General features: G+C 40.0%; 3 protein-coding genes across 5 annotated transcripts in view; 2 read left to right on the top strand and 1 right to left on the bottom strand.

Moving 5' to 3' along the window:
- kctd16b (potassium channel tetramerization domain containing 16b) overlaps positions 1–16,918 on the bottom strand; it is a 404,485-nt gene that overhangs the window by 279,521 nt on the left and 108,046 nt on the right. The window lies entirely within an intron of this gene.
- LOC138635074 (putative fibroblast growth factor 1) lies at positions 493–5,274 on the top strand. Of its 3 annotated transcripts, none has more exons than XM_069722402.1 (4): positions 493–682; positions 2,660–2,829; positions 3,311–3,414; positions 3,920–5,274. In XM_069722402.1, the coding sequence occupies exons 2-4, from the start codon at positions 2,661–2,663 to the stop codon at positions 4,103–4,105; spliced, it is 459 nt and encodes a 152-aa protein (XP_069578503.1). In that variant the 5' UTR covers positions 493–682; position 2,660; the 3' UTR covers positions 4,106–5,274. The 3 variants fall into 3 exon arrangements, with proteins under 3 accessions (XP_069578503.1, XP_069578497.1, XP_069578490.1); XM_069722396.1 differs by having other exon boundaries at positions 2,558–2,829; XM_069722389.1 differs by lacking the exon at positions 493–682 and having other exon boundaries at positions 2,511–2,829.
- Positions 7,767–16,918, top strand: part of septin8a (septin 8a) — a 251,550-nt gene continuing 242,398 nt past the window's right edge. Inside the window, exon 1 of the mRNA XM_069718409.1 lies at positions 7,767–7,782. The gene's annotated coding sequence lies outside the window, so the exon portion shown is untranslated. The remainder of the gene's footprint in view (positions 7,783–16,918) is intronic.

The raw sequence follows: 16,918 nt of genomic DNA, 5'->3' as shown, positions 1-16,918 counted from the left end.
TGCACCTGCATGTGTGTACTGAATGCATTTACTGTATGTGGGATTATTTATTGTCCAGTGTATTTTTATTTTTGATGACTAAGTATTCTATGTTTGCAGGAATGTCCTGTCATCCTGTAATGTGAACTAACTATCCTTTGGGAAGTGTATCTTACGCAGAAACCTGGCTGGGACTTCAGAGGTACTGGCATTAAGTAAGATTAAATCTGGGAAATGAAGTCATTCTCTCTGTGTCTTTTATGAATGTTTATATTGTGTTGCTCACCAGAGTCTCCAGGAAGACACCGCTATGAGAATGTATCAGTGCTCAGTCAAACAGAAGGCCCTGCTCGTCTTCAGGCTCTGGCTGGGGTCCCACGGCCTGGACACTTGCGTCACTCTGTCTCTGCCTCTCTCTCTCTCTCTCTCTCTCTCTCTCTCTAGTCGAGGGAGGTAATTTTAGTCCTGACGTTAGCTTGTTAAAATGAGTCCTCTGACGTTGTTCGAAAGGGTGGCGAGGTGAGGCAGGGGTAGATGGAGTACAAATACATACTCAAACCCCCTAAAGTCCAGACGCTTTTCTGGTGGAGAGAAGAGGGAGAAAAGTTGGCACAACCAGCTTGTTTCACCCCAACCTCAGATAAGAAGAGGAGACGAGGACATGCTGGCTCATCTGGGGCACAGTCACATGACTTTCTCACAGGTAGGTGACAGACTCAATAGATTAGAGGAGAGTTATTGTTTGTGTGGGAATCTAATAATCACCTCACTCAGAACAGATGATGGTGTCTGAAGACAAGCAAGTTGATACTGATCCTACTTTTTTTTTTTTTTAAGATACTAATTTAGGGGAACTGGCTTTTTTTTTTTTATATATATATTGTGTGACAGTTAATCAATCCAACTTTATTTGTATACCCTCTTTAAGAGCAATTTAAACTGTGTTACAATGACTGGGTGGCTGGGAAATAAAGTACAGACAGTAAAACACCATGACGAGAAATAAAAAGGAGGAAAATAGAGCACTCTTATAGCTGATAGCTGTTTCAGTGCACGATGCAATCATAGCATGTATTCCGCTGTTTCCACCGTTGTGTTAAATATAAGTCAAATACGACCCCAAAAAATTATGACAATAATAAACCAAACACATAAAATACAAAAAAAAAAATAGATGAGGGATTAAGGCATCTGATAAAATCGAAGTAAAACTTTCTAATCCAAAACTAAAGAGGTAGATTTTAAGTTTATGTTTAAAGACATCCACATTTTTTTTTTTTATATCTGCCTCTTCCAAAATTAAAGGCTGCCTCACCAAAACTTTTTATCTGACGTTTTTGAACAACTAAATGATCAATGGTTGCAAAGCCTTACATATTTTTGGCTTCCAATAACCCTTTTTTTTTCAGTCCCTGCAGAACTTTACTCTACTTCAGCTTGAACGTCATCCCCTTCAGAAACTGTATGACCCCCCCCCACACACATTTCAAATGTACACACAGGTTCAGACTCTCCTCCCACGCATCCACCCTCTGACTCAGACTTTGACGTCACTCTCACCTATCACTGTCCGAAGGTCCCCAAAACCAGTCTGGCACCAACTAAACTCTCATATCCCGTAATCCTTGTCTCTCCGGGTCTTGTTCTTTGGAAAACCAGACCATGAGTGGGTAGGCCTTGCATTCCTCTTGTGGCTTCCACTTTGCTTCTCCCTCTCCCTTTTCCCGCTTCTCTCCATTTTCGTCCAAGACATTCCAGATGTGGGCTCCAGCTTGGCCCTGCAGCAGCTCTACCTCTGGCTTCAAATGATAACAAAGACCAGAGTTGTTACAGTAACACCGCTGGCTGGGTTTGCCACCGCTTTCCCATTTGACAGGACAGACTTCATGACAGCTACTGCTGCTCTGGGATCTCGCCACCCTCCAGGATATGGAGATTACACAGACATTGTGGCTTTAAAATGGGCTTGATTATTTTTTTGGATAAACTTTTGAGGAATCAGGCGGTCCAAGGGTGAGACAAACAGGGCTGGTTCCTTGAGTGAAAAGAGTTCAAGTGATTTGTTTGTTAAAATGTACTCTGCTGAAGCCAACTGAAGGCAGGGTGTTAATACAAAAACGTTACCTCAAACAGTGTGAGAGAAATGGCTCCATGTGTTTAACTCCTCTTTGTGAAACTATTGCTGGCACTTGCAACATATGCAGCAGGGAGTAAAACCATTACCGCAAATTTATCTGTCCTTTGTTGTGTACACATGTTGTTTGTTTTGTTGTCTGGCCTCACACTGGTTTCAGGTGCAATGTTACATCACCGCCATCTGGAAATTATTTTCACAAAGGAGGAATCAAAGTGATGCTCAGGCAGAAAACAAGTTCGGTCATGTAGCTGCTTGGCCCAGCCTCCATCCAGATCTGATTCCTGGCTGGCTTTTATCACTTCGTGAAAAAGTGCGTGTTTTAAAAAGGCTGACAGACGGAGCAAGAGAGTGACTTGGGGAGGCTGGGGAAGGGAGTGTTTCCGGTAATCATAAAATGATGGCAGCGCTGTACTCCCATTCCTGTTTCCTCTCGTGTCTCAGACACAGTGCAGGTGACATGGACAGCGAACACGGTGGATCTCCTCTGTCGTTGCAGACACAGGGACATCACTCTGCTCCGTCCACATCTCCAACTTTCTGCAGGATGTCTGAGAGAGATGTGATGGCGCTGCCGCTCGGGCCAGAATCTCTGGACCTGTCCAAGCAGGAGCACCGCACTCTGACGAGGCTCTACAGCCAGAATGGAGGATATCACCTGAGGATTTTACCAGATGGAACCGTGAGTGGTGGGAGGCAGGAAAATGACCCCTATGGTGAGAAAACCAATTTTTTTTTTTAAACTTTAAAAGAAGACATAAAATGTTGAAATATAAAATATAGAAAAGATTAACAGGAAGTATAGCAGACTCTGTACATGTAACTCTTTTTTTTTTTTAAGTTGACATGAAAGTTAGAATTTTCTTGAAGTTTAAAAGTCTTCATGTTTAAAGTACTGATATACAAAAGAGTAGAAGATAAGATATTTTGGTTTGAAGTGTTCTTGGTATAATCTAAAGTGGACTTGTAATAGCAGAAGCAGGAATTTAATCTCTGTTTACTGGTAAATCTGCTCAGTGTTTGCGATCAGAATTTCTTCCGCTGTGTACACACTTGGACAGTAGGGACTATTTTCCCAGAAAAGATTTACTCCGGAAAATGATGGTTACATTGTGTTCAAATAAGTTTATCTGCCACTTTAACCTTGGAAAGGCAACAAAAAATGATGTGTTGCATACTGTCATATGTTTCCTGCAGACATTCTGAGGCTGAAGCCTGTGAGTGCAGGAGTGATGGTCATCAAAGGTGAGATGACAGGGAGGTACCTGGCAATGAACAAAAATGGACGCCTCTACGGATCCGTGAGTTTTTCCTCTTTTGTAGTTTGACATTAAATTGAAAACTTCAGATAGAAAAGTGAAACACTTTATCAAATCCTGACAGTGTTACTAGCCCTGTTTCTATTTCTGTTACCAAATACTTTTTATTCGTCAAATCACATCATACTTATTCGTTTGTACGCATAAGTTTAAACTCATTAATTCCCAACAGTTTTGTAATTGGCTCGGTTATTTTCCACAATTGCAAAACACTGGAAAATCACAGTGTAATCAAGGAAATATTTGTCATTATTAATCACTGTGAATAATAAAATTATCAGCGGGATGGAACTGATGAGCAACATAAGCCAAAATGATTGATCTTTTCCACAATCATTTCTGTTATCCAGCACATTACAATATCCTTTACTCTCTGTATGCCCTCGCAATCTTTAAAATATTTTACAGTAAAGATTAAAAGACTTGCAATGAAACTAACCTTCTTCTGCTCTTTTCTTTCCCCCCCTCTTTCCTTTTCACATCTCAGCAAGCACTGAACGATGAGTGTTACTTCCTGGAGAAGTATGAGGAGAACCATTACAACACATATCGCTCTCAGAAGTACAACTGGTATGTTGCTTTGAAGAGGAGCGGCCAGCCCAAAGCAGGACCGGACACCCACCAGGGTCAGAAGGCCATCTTTTTCCTGCCAAGGTCTGCAGGCAACACGTAAACCAAGACCACGAGCCACGGGCACTTTGACTGAAGTCAATGAACATTATCAGTACAATGTTATGCTGGATGAACCCGGAAAGGTCACTTCAAATCAATACAAAGCCTGAGGCAAATACATTATACTGTTTTATAGCTACTTTAAGCTCTAACTGAATGTTAATAACTTAAATGTTTGTTTATGCTGCAAATTTGAGATCAAACTATTCCAGCTCAGTGCTTTCTACATACTGTATACTCCCTCTTACTGCAGACGCACAATATGTGAAGCATCAGTGCATGTTAGTTTTGATAAATGGGTGTTCAACTTGAACCCTGGTTTGAAATACCACTGCTGAGAGACAGCAACAAACAGCTTTTACACAAAAATACTTTTACAATTAATCATGTCTAGCACAAAGGAAACCAACGAAGCAATAAAAAAATTTAAAAAAAAGGAAAGAAAAATGTGACCATCTGGGGTTGAATTCAAACTCAAGAAAAGAGATTTTCAAGGTCTACAACAGAGTAGTAACTCTACACCATAAATTAACAGTGCCTTTGTTCACAGTTTAGCGAGGGTGGATGTTTGCTGTCTTCTGAATGACTGACAATTTGCACAGGATAGTCAGATGCCCATTTGTGTAACCGCCTGTGTTAAAAATATAACAAAAAATCTGCTTAAACAAACTGAAATTTAAAACATCAATGTGCCACTCAATGAGTCTGTAAAGTTAAAATGGTATAATCTTTGTGCTTCAGTGCCTTGAAAGCAGTACCGTAGTTTATGTCTGTGTTAGTCATGAAAACAGTGAAAAAAAATTATTATCAGTAATTATATTATTATATTGTTTGTGCGTACGTATAGGTCAGCAGTGAAAAACGTTCTGTCCTGAATAGTAGTTTTTGCTAAAATAGCCTTGCTTCACAGTCAAACAGAAGTTTCTGTAACCTTATTTTTTTAATTGTTGAAAACATGTTACTGTAACATTATACTAGGTTGAATTACTATTGTGACTATTTATTTGTAAAGTTGTATTACTAATAACATTTGATTTTACTTAATATTGTGACAGACATTTCCAGAATAATTTATGCACACAGTAAAGTAGAAGAAAGGTAACTTGATCACCTTTTCACAAGTAATACATATTGTATTAAGTGTTTTTAAATGAATCAAATAAATCTGTACTATTATCCAAAAATAAATCAATACTATGTACCTACAATTACAGCGCTTTCAAAAAAGTTTCAAATAAGTAAGTGTACATACATATGTTTAAAGGAGCATGTATTATCTCATGTTCAGTAGATGCGTTGTTAATCTGTTTGTGTGTTTGTTTGTGGCATCGTCTGAACACATGTTTTTAGTAATCAGGGAGACACTTCCAGGTATTTAACATTCCTGTTTAAGACGTAAACACTACAATTTAGCCAGGAGATGGCAGCAGTGTTTCACGTTCAGGAGTGTTTTCCCTCAGGCTGGGGGCATTAAAGCTCCACTGTTTCCGTCATGGGTTTATTTTTTTTACACATATTCAAGTCTCATCAAATCCTGGTCAAAATAAATCATGGATATAATAATAGGTAAATCTAAGAGACCATATAATCTGCTGTGAAAGGCATGTGTCTAGGTTGCTGTAGATGCTATATGGAGGTTTTGACACAAGACAGACACTAGTTGCCCCACTAGCAGCAATAAAAACAGCTGCAAGAACTACCACATGAAGTTAATATGTCAGGGCACTTTTTCTGACATCTTAATTTGTGGCGATTTTTCTACAATGAAACCTTTTGTTTGTTTGTTAGTAAAAGTCTAAACTTCACAGGAACAAATGCCTTGTTTAATATTTTCCTAAATGAAATAGAGTATAACAAAATACTGTTAAATCTGAGTTAAATCATGAAATATCTGGTCAAACAACTTCCCAAAGGATGTGATTGAGTATTCAGAACCAATTTCTGCCTTTGACAGATATTAATTCTCAGACACAATTTGAGCACCGTGTATAAAGATTTACAGTTTGATGTATTTTGAGATTTACCCATGTTAAAGAATGTAATGTCCTTTAAGTACAGTAATTTGCATTATTTTCAGTTAAGACTTCCTGCTTTCAGTTGAAATGACTGTAACCATAAAGTTGTGACAGACGATAACCAGCACAACACACAGAAAGACCTCCGTTCACCCCCATCAAGTATTTTCACCACAATTTTTGGAAGCCATGGCATTCTTTCTAATCCACACTTAATGTGCAACGGCTGAAACAGAACACGGCCTGAAACGCTGTTTCATTCAGAGGCAACTGTGCCAGGAAAAAGATCCTGGAGGAAACACTGGAATGTGGTTTAAAATGTTTGGGAGGACTGGAGCTGATTCACATCTCCAACAAGTTCCATATTATTGTGGGATTTAAACAGAGCTGGCGGGGAACATTACAGTGGGATTACTATTTATCCAAGTACCACGAGTGTGACAAATTACTACTTCAAATTGAGCAATAGTTCTGCATTTTCCTTTTGTAATGATTACTCTCTGTAAATGTTAGATCTGAGCTGAATTAATCGACTCTTAATCTCACTTTCTGTCCCGATTTGTTTTTTTGTGCAACTCGTATCAAAATTACTTCTAGTCCACGTTTCTGAGGGAAATTTTTCACATTTTATGTGGCAGCTATAGTTACTTTGAAAAAAATGTTTAATATACAAAATGTGTAACTATTTCACAAAACTCACTGCGCTGGTACATTTAAGCTACAATTACTTAGCTCTATTTAAACCACATACAACAATAAAATGAAAAATGCTTAAATGTTGTACTTACAAACTTCAGATATAAACATTGTGTAAATGGTCACTCTGCATAGTACTCATTTTTTTGAATTAAATACAGGGCTTGTAATAGAGTAATATTACACTCCCACCACTGGGCTTCTGCATAATCATCGTATTCCTGACAGCAGTTCTACATATTTGTGACTGACCAAAGTATTTAAACCACTAAAACAAAGTTGGAGAAAGCAGCTCCTGAGTGATCAAAGTAACTGAGAGCCAATTGAGAACATTTTAATCCACAAAACGTCATTTGTAATCTCTCTCAAAAGTTATATGAAAACATTTGGTTTGCAAAATAAGCAAACTTGAGGACACTGACTGGACACATGGCTGCTGGTCAACAAACACTGACTATTACACAACCTGTGACCTCTCATTTACAGGATAGTGTCTCTCCGTCTTTCCACCAGGCCACCCTATGCAACAGCACACACAGACACACACACACACACACACACACACACACACACACACACACACACACACACACACACACACACACACACACACACACACACACACACACACACACACACACACACACACACACACACACACACACACACACACACACACACACACACAAACCTGGTTGGCCATTGGCCTGCAGGGCTGTGCGGGGCAGGAAGGGAATCATTCACTGTAAACTGAACAAGGACTGGCTTCCTCTGGGAGTCCCCTGGCCTGACAGCAGCCAAGATCTCTGCAACACAAACCACTCTAGCAGACAGAGAAACACACACACACACACACACACACACACACACACACACACACACACACACACACACACACACACACACACACACACACACACACACACACACACACACACACACACACACACACGCACACACACGCACACACCCTGGAACTGGGACACATTCTCTCATCTGTTACTCGTCTCTCTTTCCTCAATTTCGTCTTTCTTTACTCTCCCTTCCTGCCTGTCTCTCAATTTCCAGCCTCCTTTAATGTCCGTCTCTTATTGCTTTCTCCACATCATTCTCTCCTTGCATTTCTTCTTCTTTTTTTTTTTTTAAATCACATTGACTACTTTATTTCAATTACTATTTTCTTTAACTCTTCAACTTTTCTTTTCCTTTTTCTTCCTCCTTCTTTGCAATCCTCTCCTCAGATAAATGTGTGGATCTCCCATTTGTATCGCCACAAACAAGGCATCAAAACATTTCAACCGCTGAACCCTTGGGTTTGCTCTACTCCACTCCTCTGTGCTCTCCTTTCACGCTCATCCGGTTCTGGTGGCCTCTTAATGAAAACAGGGATGCTTTGACAGTGTTGCAAGTATGCATCCTACTCCCTTCACCTTTCTCCTCCACACAAGCCACCGCTCACACACCAGCAAGGACGGAAACAGGGGATGCATATCCGTCAGCTGATCCAACTGGAAATGCTGACACTGGCCTCCCCATCTGCTACTGCTCTCTGAGAAAAAAAAAAAAAAAAAAAGGGGGGGGGGGAGCAAGGCAGAGAGGGAGAGGGGGGGAGGAGGGGGAGAGAAACTAGGGGGGGGGGGGGAACAGTGTAAGCAAGAGGGGGCATTTTGACAACCCGGAGAATCGCCCGGATGCTTGTGGTTTGCCCTACAGCAACTGTTTTCCTAATAGATGATTTGTGCTGGATAGACACATTCTGAGGGCCTCCAAACATGCAGCTTTCCCTCAGAGTGCAGAGCAAATGGCATTTGTCAACCAACAGACTCCACATGATACAGCAAAGGGAAACCGACACATGTGGTTCCTAAAAGAAGAGGATCTATTACTGGAAAAGAAAGAGTCCTGAGAGATGTCGACTTTCTCGCCGGGGCGCTACATGTCTAACTTTCTTTCACATGGCGCTCATTTAGATCGTCTCGCTGCCATTTCACGGTGGCATGTGACCAGCCCGAAAGTCTAAACTGAGACTTCCTGCGCTGTTTTGGCAAAACGAAGCAAAACAAAGCGATGAGCCAAAAGCAACTGAACGCCTGTTCAGTGGAGCTTTAAGTTTCCGACATGATTAGAGGCTGAGTTTATCAAAGCTGCACGTTAGATGTTTTATCCTCAGACTGACAGTCGGCGGTGTGCTTGTAACTGAAGTAGCAGGTATGTCAGTGTTGTGGTTATTGGATCACTTCTAGCGTTTGTCCTGAATGATATGATCTAAGCCTATCTTTAGCTATGCATGTGCAGAACACAAGGGCAGATGAATATAACGCCAACACATTGCAAGGTTTGATGGTCAGCACCAATAGTTACTTTCGTCACAATATGAGCTAATGCAAATGCTAATGTTTTTTTGGTAGCTGCTTCGGTAGGCTCCTTAAATGAATAGTTTGACATTTAGATATTTAATGTGTTAGTTAGAGTTGGAGGTGTTCGTAGGGTGATTTAAAAAAAAAAAAAAAAAAAAAAAAAGAAGACATGTTTACTGTAAAACTAGTTGTCTCTTTCTGGTTGCAGTTTTTACACTTAGCCCAGGTGGATCTAACTTTATATTTAAGATACAAACACGAGAGACATCTCAGTCTCATCTAACTCATAGCAAAACAAGCCAATAAGGTTGTTTTCCAAACTGATGGACTCTTCCTTTTAAAATCTCTCTTTTGGATATGTAAGTAAGTGCAGTTCACTCAAATGATATGGGATGCAGTGGCCCTGGTTGGTTATCAAGCCACACGGACAACTTGGGTTTTACAAGCTGAGGATGTTTGTTTCTGGGAATTCTGACAACACCTTAGTTGACATACTGTGACTTAAATTGGCGATTGTTGTCCAAACTTATAACTTTTTATTTTCCAATGATCTTTACTGTTAACCAATGTTACCAGGTAGATACAGTAGTTACAGGGCTTTTTAATAACTCTTTGCATTTCAATCATTTGGCGGGATCATACAAATTTGCTAAAAACTGTGAGATGGAGGATAGTTACCTTTGTCACACCTGCACCAGTATGACACACGCAGTCACACACACACACACACACACACACACACACACACACACACACACACACACACACACACACACACACACACACACACACACACACACACACACACACACACACACACACACACACACACACACACACACACACACACACACACACACACACACACACACACACACACACACACACACACACACACACACACACACACACACACACACACTTTATCAAGACCGGAAGCTGGCATGTCCTCTCAGCTGTGATGTCTCACATACACAAATACACTCTCACACACAGACCAACTGCGGCGATGACGCCTGTGACGAACCAAAATATCCTGAGTGTAATAGTTAGAGGTGAAGTCAGATCTTTTTCTGTTTTCTTTCATCCGTTTTTAACATCCTGGAAATCTGAACACCACTGACACTGCAGTCTGACACCAGAGATGATTTAAAACACTAACTGACACATGGACAGATGCAGGTTAAAGTCTGAATATTATTTTCTCCATGGACACGTTGGCAACTGATGTATTGACATGTCCCATTGCATCCTAGGAGGAAACTGAGCTGTGTTTCCTTCCGCTGGAAACACCTTTTATTAGTGCGTCTTTTCAAGTATGTGTGACGTTTCAGACTTCCTCGTGACGTTCGGAGCTAGAGGAAAGGGTCAACTGTTTAATTGTTGAAGTATTATTCACTTCTGTCCCATTATAACATCAAAATAGAAACCAAAACTTTTGGCATGACACCATGATGTCCAGTGGAAGGGAATTTTTGACTGTCCTGGCAATTAAGCAAATATTTATGATGGCAATAATATTATGGTTTTGTTGTTCGATTTAGGGCTGGGAACCGATACTTTTATGGCACCGACTGAATCACTTCGATACCATCTCGTCTTGAAAAATGACTCATTTGGCAACGTTATTTTGAGATACAGAACTTTTGTTAAGGTACCCAGGATGTAAGTCTGAACAGTATATCAGCCAATACAACGTTTCCGCTGGGTTCTACGGTGCGACCCAGCCAGGTAAATAAAATCACTTAGTTTAAACTTTGGTAAATCTTACATTAGAACACCTTTATTTTTGTTAATTATATGGATCTGATCAAATTTGAAAAAAATATATATATATCAACGTCAAGGTATTAAATATGTGTGTTACTGTTGGCTTTAGCTCTGATATTTGTATTATTCATATGATTGTATCACATCTTTTCATGACTGGTTGGGGTTGCAACTACCCTTTTGCAGTACAAGGGAATCACAATCATTTCGTCTTGAATCTGATACCATTTATATTTTCATTTAGTCTTACACTTCTATATCATTAATAAATAAATGTAAAAAAAAAAAAAGTAATTTGAAATAGAAAATGTACATTTTAATGGACAAAGTAGAGCAGAAAGCCAACGCCTCTGACAGAAAGTAAAGGCATGACTTCACTGGTGTCAAGAACATGATGAAAAAGGCATTACTGTATCCTCTTTTCATTTCCCTGAAAGTCATCATGGAATAATTCTTATTCTTGCAGTAAATGCGTAAGCAAAGCCATGACTCCCACTCCTTTCTGCGTTTCTGGCCAGACTCTTTTCTGGGAAAGAAAGGTCCAAGTTTAACCTCTTATCTCTTCCTCTTCCCTTTCCCCTTCCTGTTATTCAGAACATGAAAATAAAAGGAGACAAAAAAACTTGTCCAACCAAAGAAAAAATAGATCTCTGAACAAACAGCTGAAGCCTATTTATGGCAAATATCTTACATTCCACACATCCCAGATATCTCATCGTGTTTGGTCGTGGCTTTTGACCATGTCGTTGCAGGATACTGTGGCTTCCTCTCTCTTTCTTTCTGTCTTACTCACTCCCTGTTTTATTCTGCTGCCACTTCCTCTCCTTTTCTGTTTTTAGGCTACATCCTTTTTGTGTGTTCCCAGACCAGAGGAGTAGCTATAATTGTTCTCCCGTTCTCCAAAAGGAATGTCTAAAGCAAACTCGCCTTTTAAAGTAGCTCATTGTCTGCTGACCTCAGTAGGTGAAGAGGTGGTGGGGGGTAGGAGGGTGGAAAGTAGAAGACTGATGAAAAGGTGAGCAAATAGAACAGAAGAGGACAGGAAGGAACAAAAGAAATACTACTTTGTTTTAAAAGCGAATGAAGCAAACATAATTGCTGCGTGGATTATGTTCACTGGCGACTGCGCTAACATACAACAGTTGGGTTAAAATCAGGGTGACATTTTGAATTGGTAAAAAAAAAAATCAAAAAACAAAACACTTCCTAAATAAATAACCTTCATCAAGTTCTTTGAGTTCCCGAAACACGGCCTTAAAACTATAAATCATACTTTGATCACCAGAATGAGAACAAATGCAATATGATGTCTGAGATGGTTTGGTGGATATATGTGTAATTTTTCTGGTAGATTATCATCTGTCAGGAAACCTTATTCTTGGTTAGTGATGGTTTCTTTGACTCAGGCTCTATATTTGGAGTAGTTGTCTTCCTGCAGAATTGATTTGTGAGTGATCAGGCGCCTCTGATATTTGTGTGATAGCAATGAATCTTAACATCTATAGTGGCTAAAATTGTTATACATATAAAGTATATACATTAAAGGTGCTTTCACACGTACTGTATTTGGTCAGGACCTTCAAACTTTTCAGTTTGGTCCAAACCAAAATTGCAGGCGTGAAAGGTGCTTCTGACCACAGAGCGGACAAAAGGACCAAAATTTTGTCAATCCAAAAGAGGTGGTCTCAGTCCGCAACAAACTGAACCACTGTGTGAAAACAATTTTTGGAAGGTTCAGACTTCAAAACAATTACAGGAAGCTGAATCAGGCTATTGTCACACATTAAACAATAGAAGAAGAAGAACCGAAACAGAATTAAAAATGAGTCACGATATCACATGGTGAGAGGAGGAGACAAAGTATTTAACTGCAAGTTGGTCCGACAAAGAGGTAAACATGAATGATAGTAAGCAGCCCACTTAGAATGTGTTTGACAGAATCAGCAATAATGGCACAAGCATAAAAAAAACAAAAACACAGCGCTACCCATTTAAGTGCACCATTGAAGCTGCACGCAACTCTGCTCTAGTTTGAGGTGAAAGCTCCACGTGATTACTGTTCAAAGTGCTGCTGCAGGCCAAGATGGACTGCAGCGCCAGCATGGTTTTATGTTTGATTTATAAGGGAACTGCTTCAGGCACACTCTCAACATTGTTTTATAGCTCCACGCTGCCGTCCAGTTTACAGGTCTTACAGGCAGGTACAGCAGGAGGGGGAGAATCTCTCTTTTTCCAGTCCTTTAGTTGTTGTCAGATTCCCTCTGCTGTGGCCTGTTCTCTCCTCTCCCGCCCAGAGATTTTGACAATTTGACTAAAAATGAATGCCAATAGCTTAAATATTAGTACAATTGTATGTTACCTCAACACAAAAGTGGAAAGTTTAGTCAGCTTTAAAACTACAAGAATCCAACTCGGCTGAGCTGTATTTCCTTAAATGTATCTCAGTTCCTTGAACATGTGTCATCTCTTAGCATAATTGAAATAACTCAGTAATCCAGCTGTCAAATCATTTTTCAAATGTTACATATAAACATCTACAGTCTGGAATGTAAGCTGTTCTTAAATAATGGTTCCCATTTGTGTCAGTTTTGTTTAGAACATTTGTTACAATAACTTAGAGACTTGAAAATGGCACAATATGTAATCAATTGTGATGAAAACATGTTTGTTTTTGCCTTTTTTAGGAACAAAATCAGCAGCTTCTTTAATGCAAATAGCTAACATTCAGAAAGTAGGAATCCTACATTAGTGTATAATTCTGAAGTTATAATGGTATCCTTTAGAAAATAGTTGTAATTATAGGGAACTAGTAAAACAGTGTAAATATTGCTACAGCTGTGTCTACACAGAGGGCGTTTCTGCCACATTTTTCAGTTCTCCCTCTCAAGTGCGTCTGATGTAACATTTGTTGCTATTTTATTCCACTTTTTCATTACATGAATCAACTTGACTCTACTCGCTTTTGGTACCGGGAACTGTTCTCGTTTTGATTTTCAACTGCAGTACCCGCTTTAGTGCAATCATCATGGTGACGCTGCATGAAATTACAGTGGCGTCACCTTCAACGCCATACGCAAACACCCTGCATCTTTTCATCCTGAACAAACAGACCAAACAGAGGAACTTCTGCACCTCCTCAGTTGACATCAGGGTGTTTTTTGCAGGTTGACATTAATCGAGTAGTACTGTAAATACAAAATAATTGTGGTTTCTGTGGTAGCTTGGCTGGCGGGATTGTTGCATGTCGTTCATGGCTGGCGCAGTGATGATTCACTCCAACGAATTAGTGGTCTATGTTGTTTTCACGTTACCTTCTAGTATCGGCTCAGCTAGCTTAGCTCTGCGACTAAAGTGAGACCAAAAAAGTAAGAGGTACAATACAAAAGCTTTGCCTGAGGGACAACTCAAAAAGGTGAATAGTGTGGAGTTGAGCCGTGCTGTGGCTAAGTGGCCTTAATCCTTCTAGCTGTCCACACTGTCAGACATTATGCACTAACACATGCGAGCTAAAGCGTATTTTTACCCTTCAAGTCTATTATCCTGTACTTATAATGTATAACTACAACGATTGTATATTGACCTCTAATCAATGGCAAAACACAGGTGACCTACAGCTCAACATTGCACCTGAACGCATCCTGTACAGCAGCTGCTCTGATGGATTTGCTTCTATGGGTTGTATTAATTGGGACTGATGACCTTTATGGTTGCTCAGGTTGGACAGCTTGTTGATTTTAACAATTATGGGTTACACAGTGAAGTATACACACATACTGATAGTTCATGGAGCCACAAACACATTACACTATTACATTACATTTCATTTAGCTGACGCTTTTATCCAAAGCGACTTACAATAAGTGCATTTCAACTATGAGGGTACAAAACCCAGAACAACAAGAATCACACATTTCTAATCATATCGTATTGTGTTGACACACAGAATGTATTGTGTGTGTGTGTGTGTGTGTGTGTGTGTGTGTGTGTGTGTGTGTGTGTGTGTGTGTGTGTGTGTGTGTGTATATGTAATAAAACACTGTGAAGAATGCATTCAGAAACCATTTAGGAACATTTTGTCCAAGCAGCTTTTGCAATCATTCCACCACTGACTCTCTCCTCCTCTTCTTCTCTCCATTTGTCTCTCTCATTCAAAAACACAGCCTACTTGCTACTCACACACATTCTCACACACACACACACACACACACACACACACACACACACACACACACACACACACACACACACACACACACACACACACACACACACACACACACACACACACACACACACACACACACACACACACACTCCCTGCCATGGCCCAAGGCACACAGTGTACAGTTACTCACATCGCCAGGAAGCGGAGGTATGACATCACCTTATCATCTCCTGTGGGCCCATGGGAAGACCGGAGGGGGAAGAGACTGAGAGAGAGAGAGAGAGAGAGAGAGAGAGAGAGAGAGAGAGAGAGAGAGAGAGAGAGAGAGAGAGAGAGAGAGAGAGCAGAATAGAGTCAAATAGAAACAGAGCAGGAGAGATAAGAGGGGGAGGAGGGTAAGAGGAGGCAAAAAGAGGTGAAATGTTTGTGAAAGTGTTAAAAGTGCTTCTGGTGTCACAGCAAAATATGATGAATAGTCTGTTTTCTTCTTACACAATCACAGTATAAAAGCCAAAACTGTCGGTCTCACACACACAAACACACCAGTGCACACAGCTGACTTTATATTGCATGTGTTAAAACAGAGAGCCATGAAAACAATCACTGCAGTCGGTGTAATGATACCAGTTATGCATGCTCTGAAAAGAGGTCAAGTTGAGGAAATAAACAGTGTGCTGAGTTTTATTACTCACACATGACCAAGAATCACTCATTATCAGGAATGACAGTACTCTGGGACCCAGTGTGTTCCTCTTGGATAGGAAATGTTGCTCAGATGGGGGTTCATTACCTCAAGTGTTCTGTTACAATATTGTAGAAAATGTTTAACCATTAGCATTGTACTGAACCATGAAATGGAGTTTTTTTCTGTATGTTTCCACACATAGACAAAGCATATAGAAATTTAAATGAATGAATATATTAATAGTCCATGACAAACAGTATAGAATAATGTTATATGGCAACATAAACTACTTTGTTTGGCGCCCTTTTCCCTACCTCGTTTCCTCTGGACAGCTCGCTCCTGCAAGTTGCCATAGAAACCTGAGGGAAGTGTCTGTAAGCTGCTCTTTACTTACCATAGTTTATTTAGTTACAACCTGTGTTGGGAGTAGTGGAAGTCCATTACTTTTGGTGGTCACTAGTAATGTAACTAATTACGTTTTTAAAATCAATTACACAGTTATGGTTCCTGAAATTTAAGTGGACTCATTACGAGCACGAAGAGCAACCCTGGCGAAGCTGCTTGCACCACACTGAGGTTAACTAATTACTTTTTATTTGCAGTTGCTCTTGAAAGAAGTAACTCTTAACGACAACTAATTACTAGTTGCACAAGGAGACTGCTTACAACAACAAAGAATGGCCTCAGGTACCATAGAAAAATTGAACGAAACAAAATCTTCAAAACTTGTGACATCATTAGGCTCCTCCTTCCCCCTCCAGCGTGAATTACTGCAGCCATTTAAAAAATGTTCACCACAATGTGATAAAATATTTGGTTGCGATCCGATATTCAGCTAAAATGCAAATGATGGAACATTCCTTTAGGGCTTTGAGCGTGGTTGAGATTGAGCACAATATATCATAAGGCCTCTCAATTAGATATATCTGATGCCTCAACATGGTATGACATGTCATTACATTGCCTGACACCAACAAACACTGCATCAAATTTCCCAGTGCTGCACTTTGACAAAAACTGCCTTGACTGTCAGTCTCGTGATGCCTTCATATTTCTAAATCTGAAAAGACATATTTCTAGCACTTCCTTTTGCCTTGAACCTGAAAAATTACTTCTTTCAGAGAGG

The sequence above is a fragment of the Brachyistius frenatus genome, unplaced genomic scaffold, assembly GCF_029030835.1.
Source record: "Brachyistius frenatus isolate BFR_SWC_R1_liver_20210118 unplaced genomic scaffold, ASM2903083v1 Contig_5, whole genome shotgun sequence".
Taxonomy (NCBI): Eukaryota; Metazoa; Chordata; class Actinopteri; family Embiotocidae; genus Brachyistius; species Brachyistius frenatus.
This window is presented reverse-complemented; position numbering and strand designations above follow the sequence as displayed.

Coding starts and splice junctions, on each gene's coding strand:
- LOC138635074 (XM_069722389.1), top strand. CDS start 2,511: ATGATGGCAGCGCTGTACTCCCATTCCTGTTTCCTCTCGTGTCTCAGA. Junction 2,830..3,310: donor GCAGGAAAATGACCCCTATG/GTGAGAAAACCA, acceptor TGTTTCCTGCAG/ACATTCTGAGGCTGAAGCCT. Junction 3,415..3,919: donor ATGGACGCCTCTACGGATCC/GTGAGTTTTTCC, acceptor TTCACATCTCAG/CAAGCACTGAACGATGAGTG.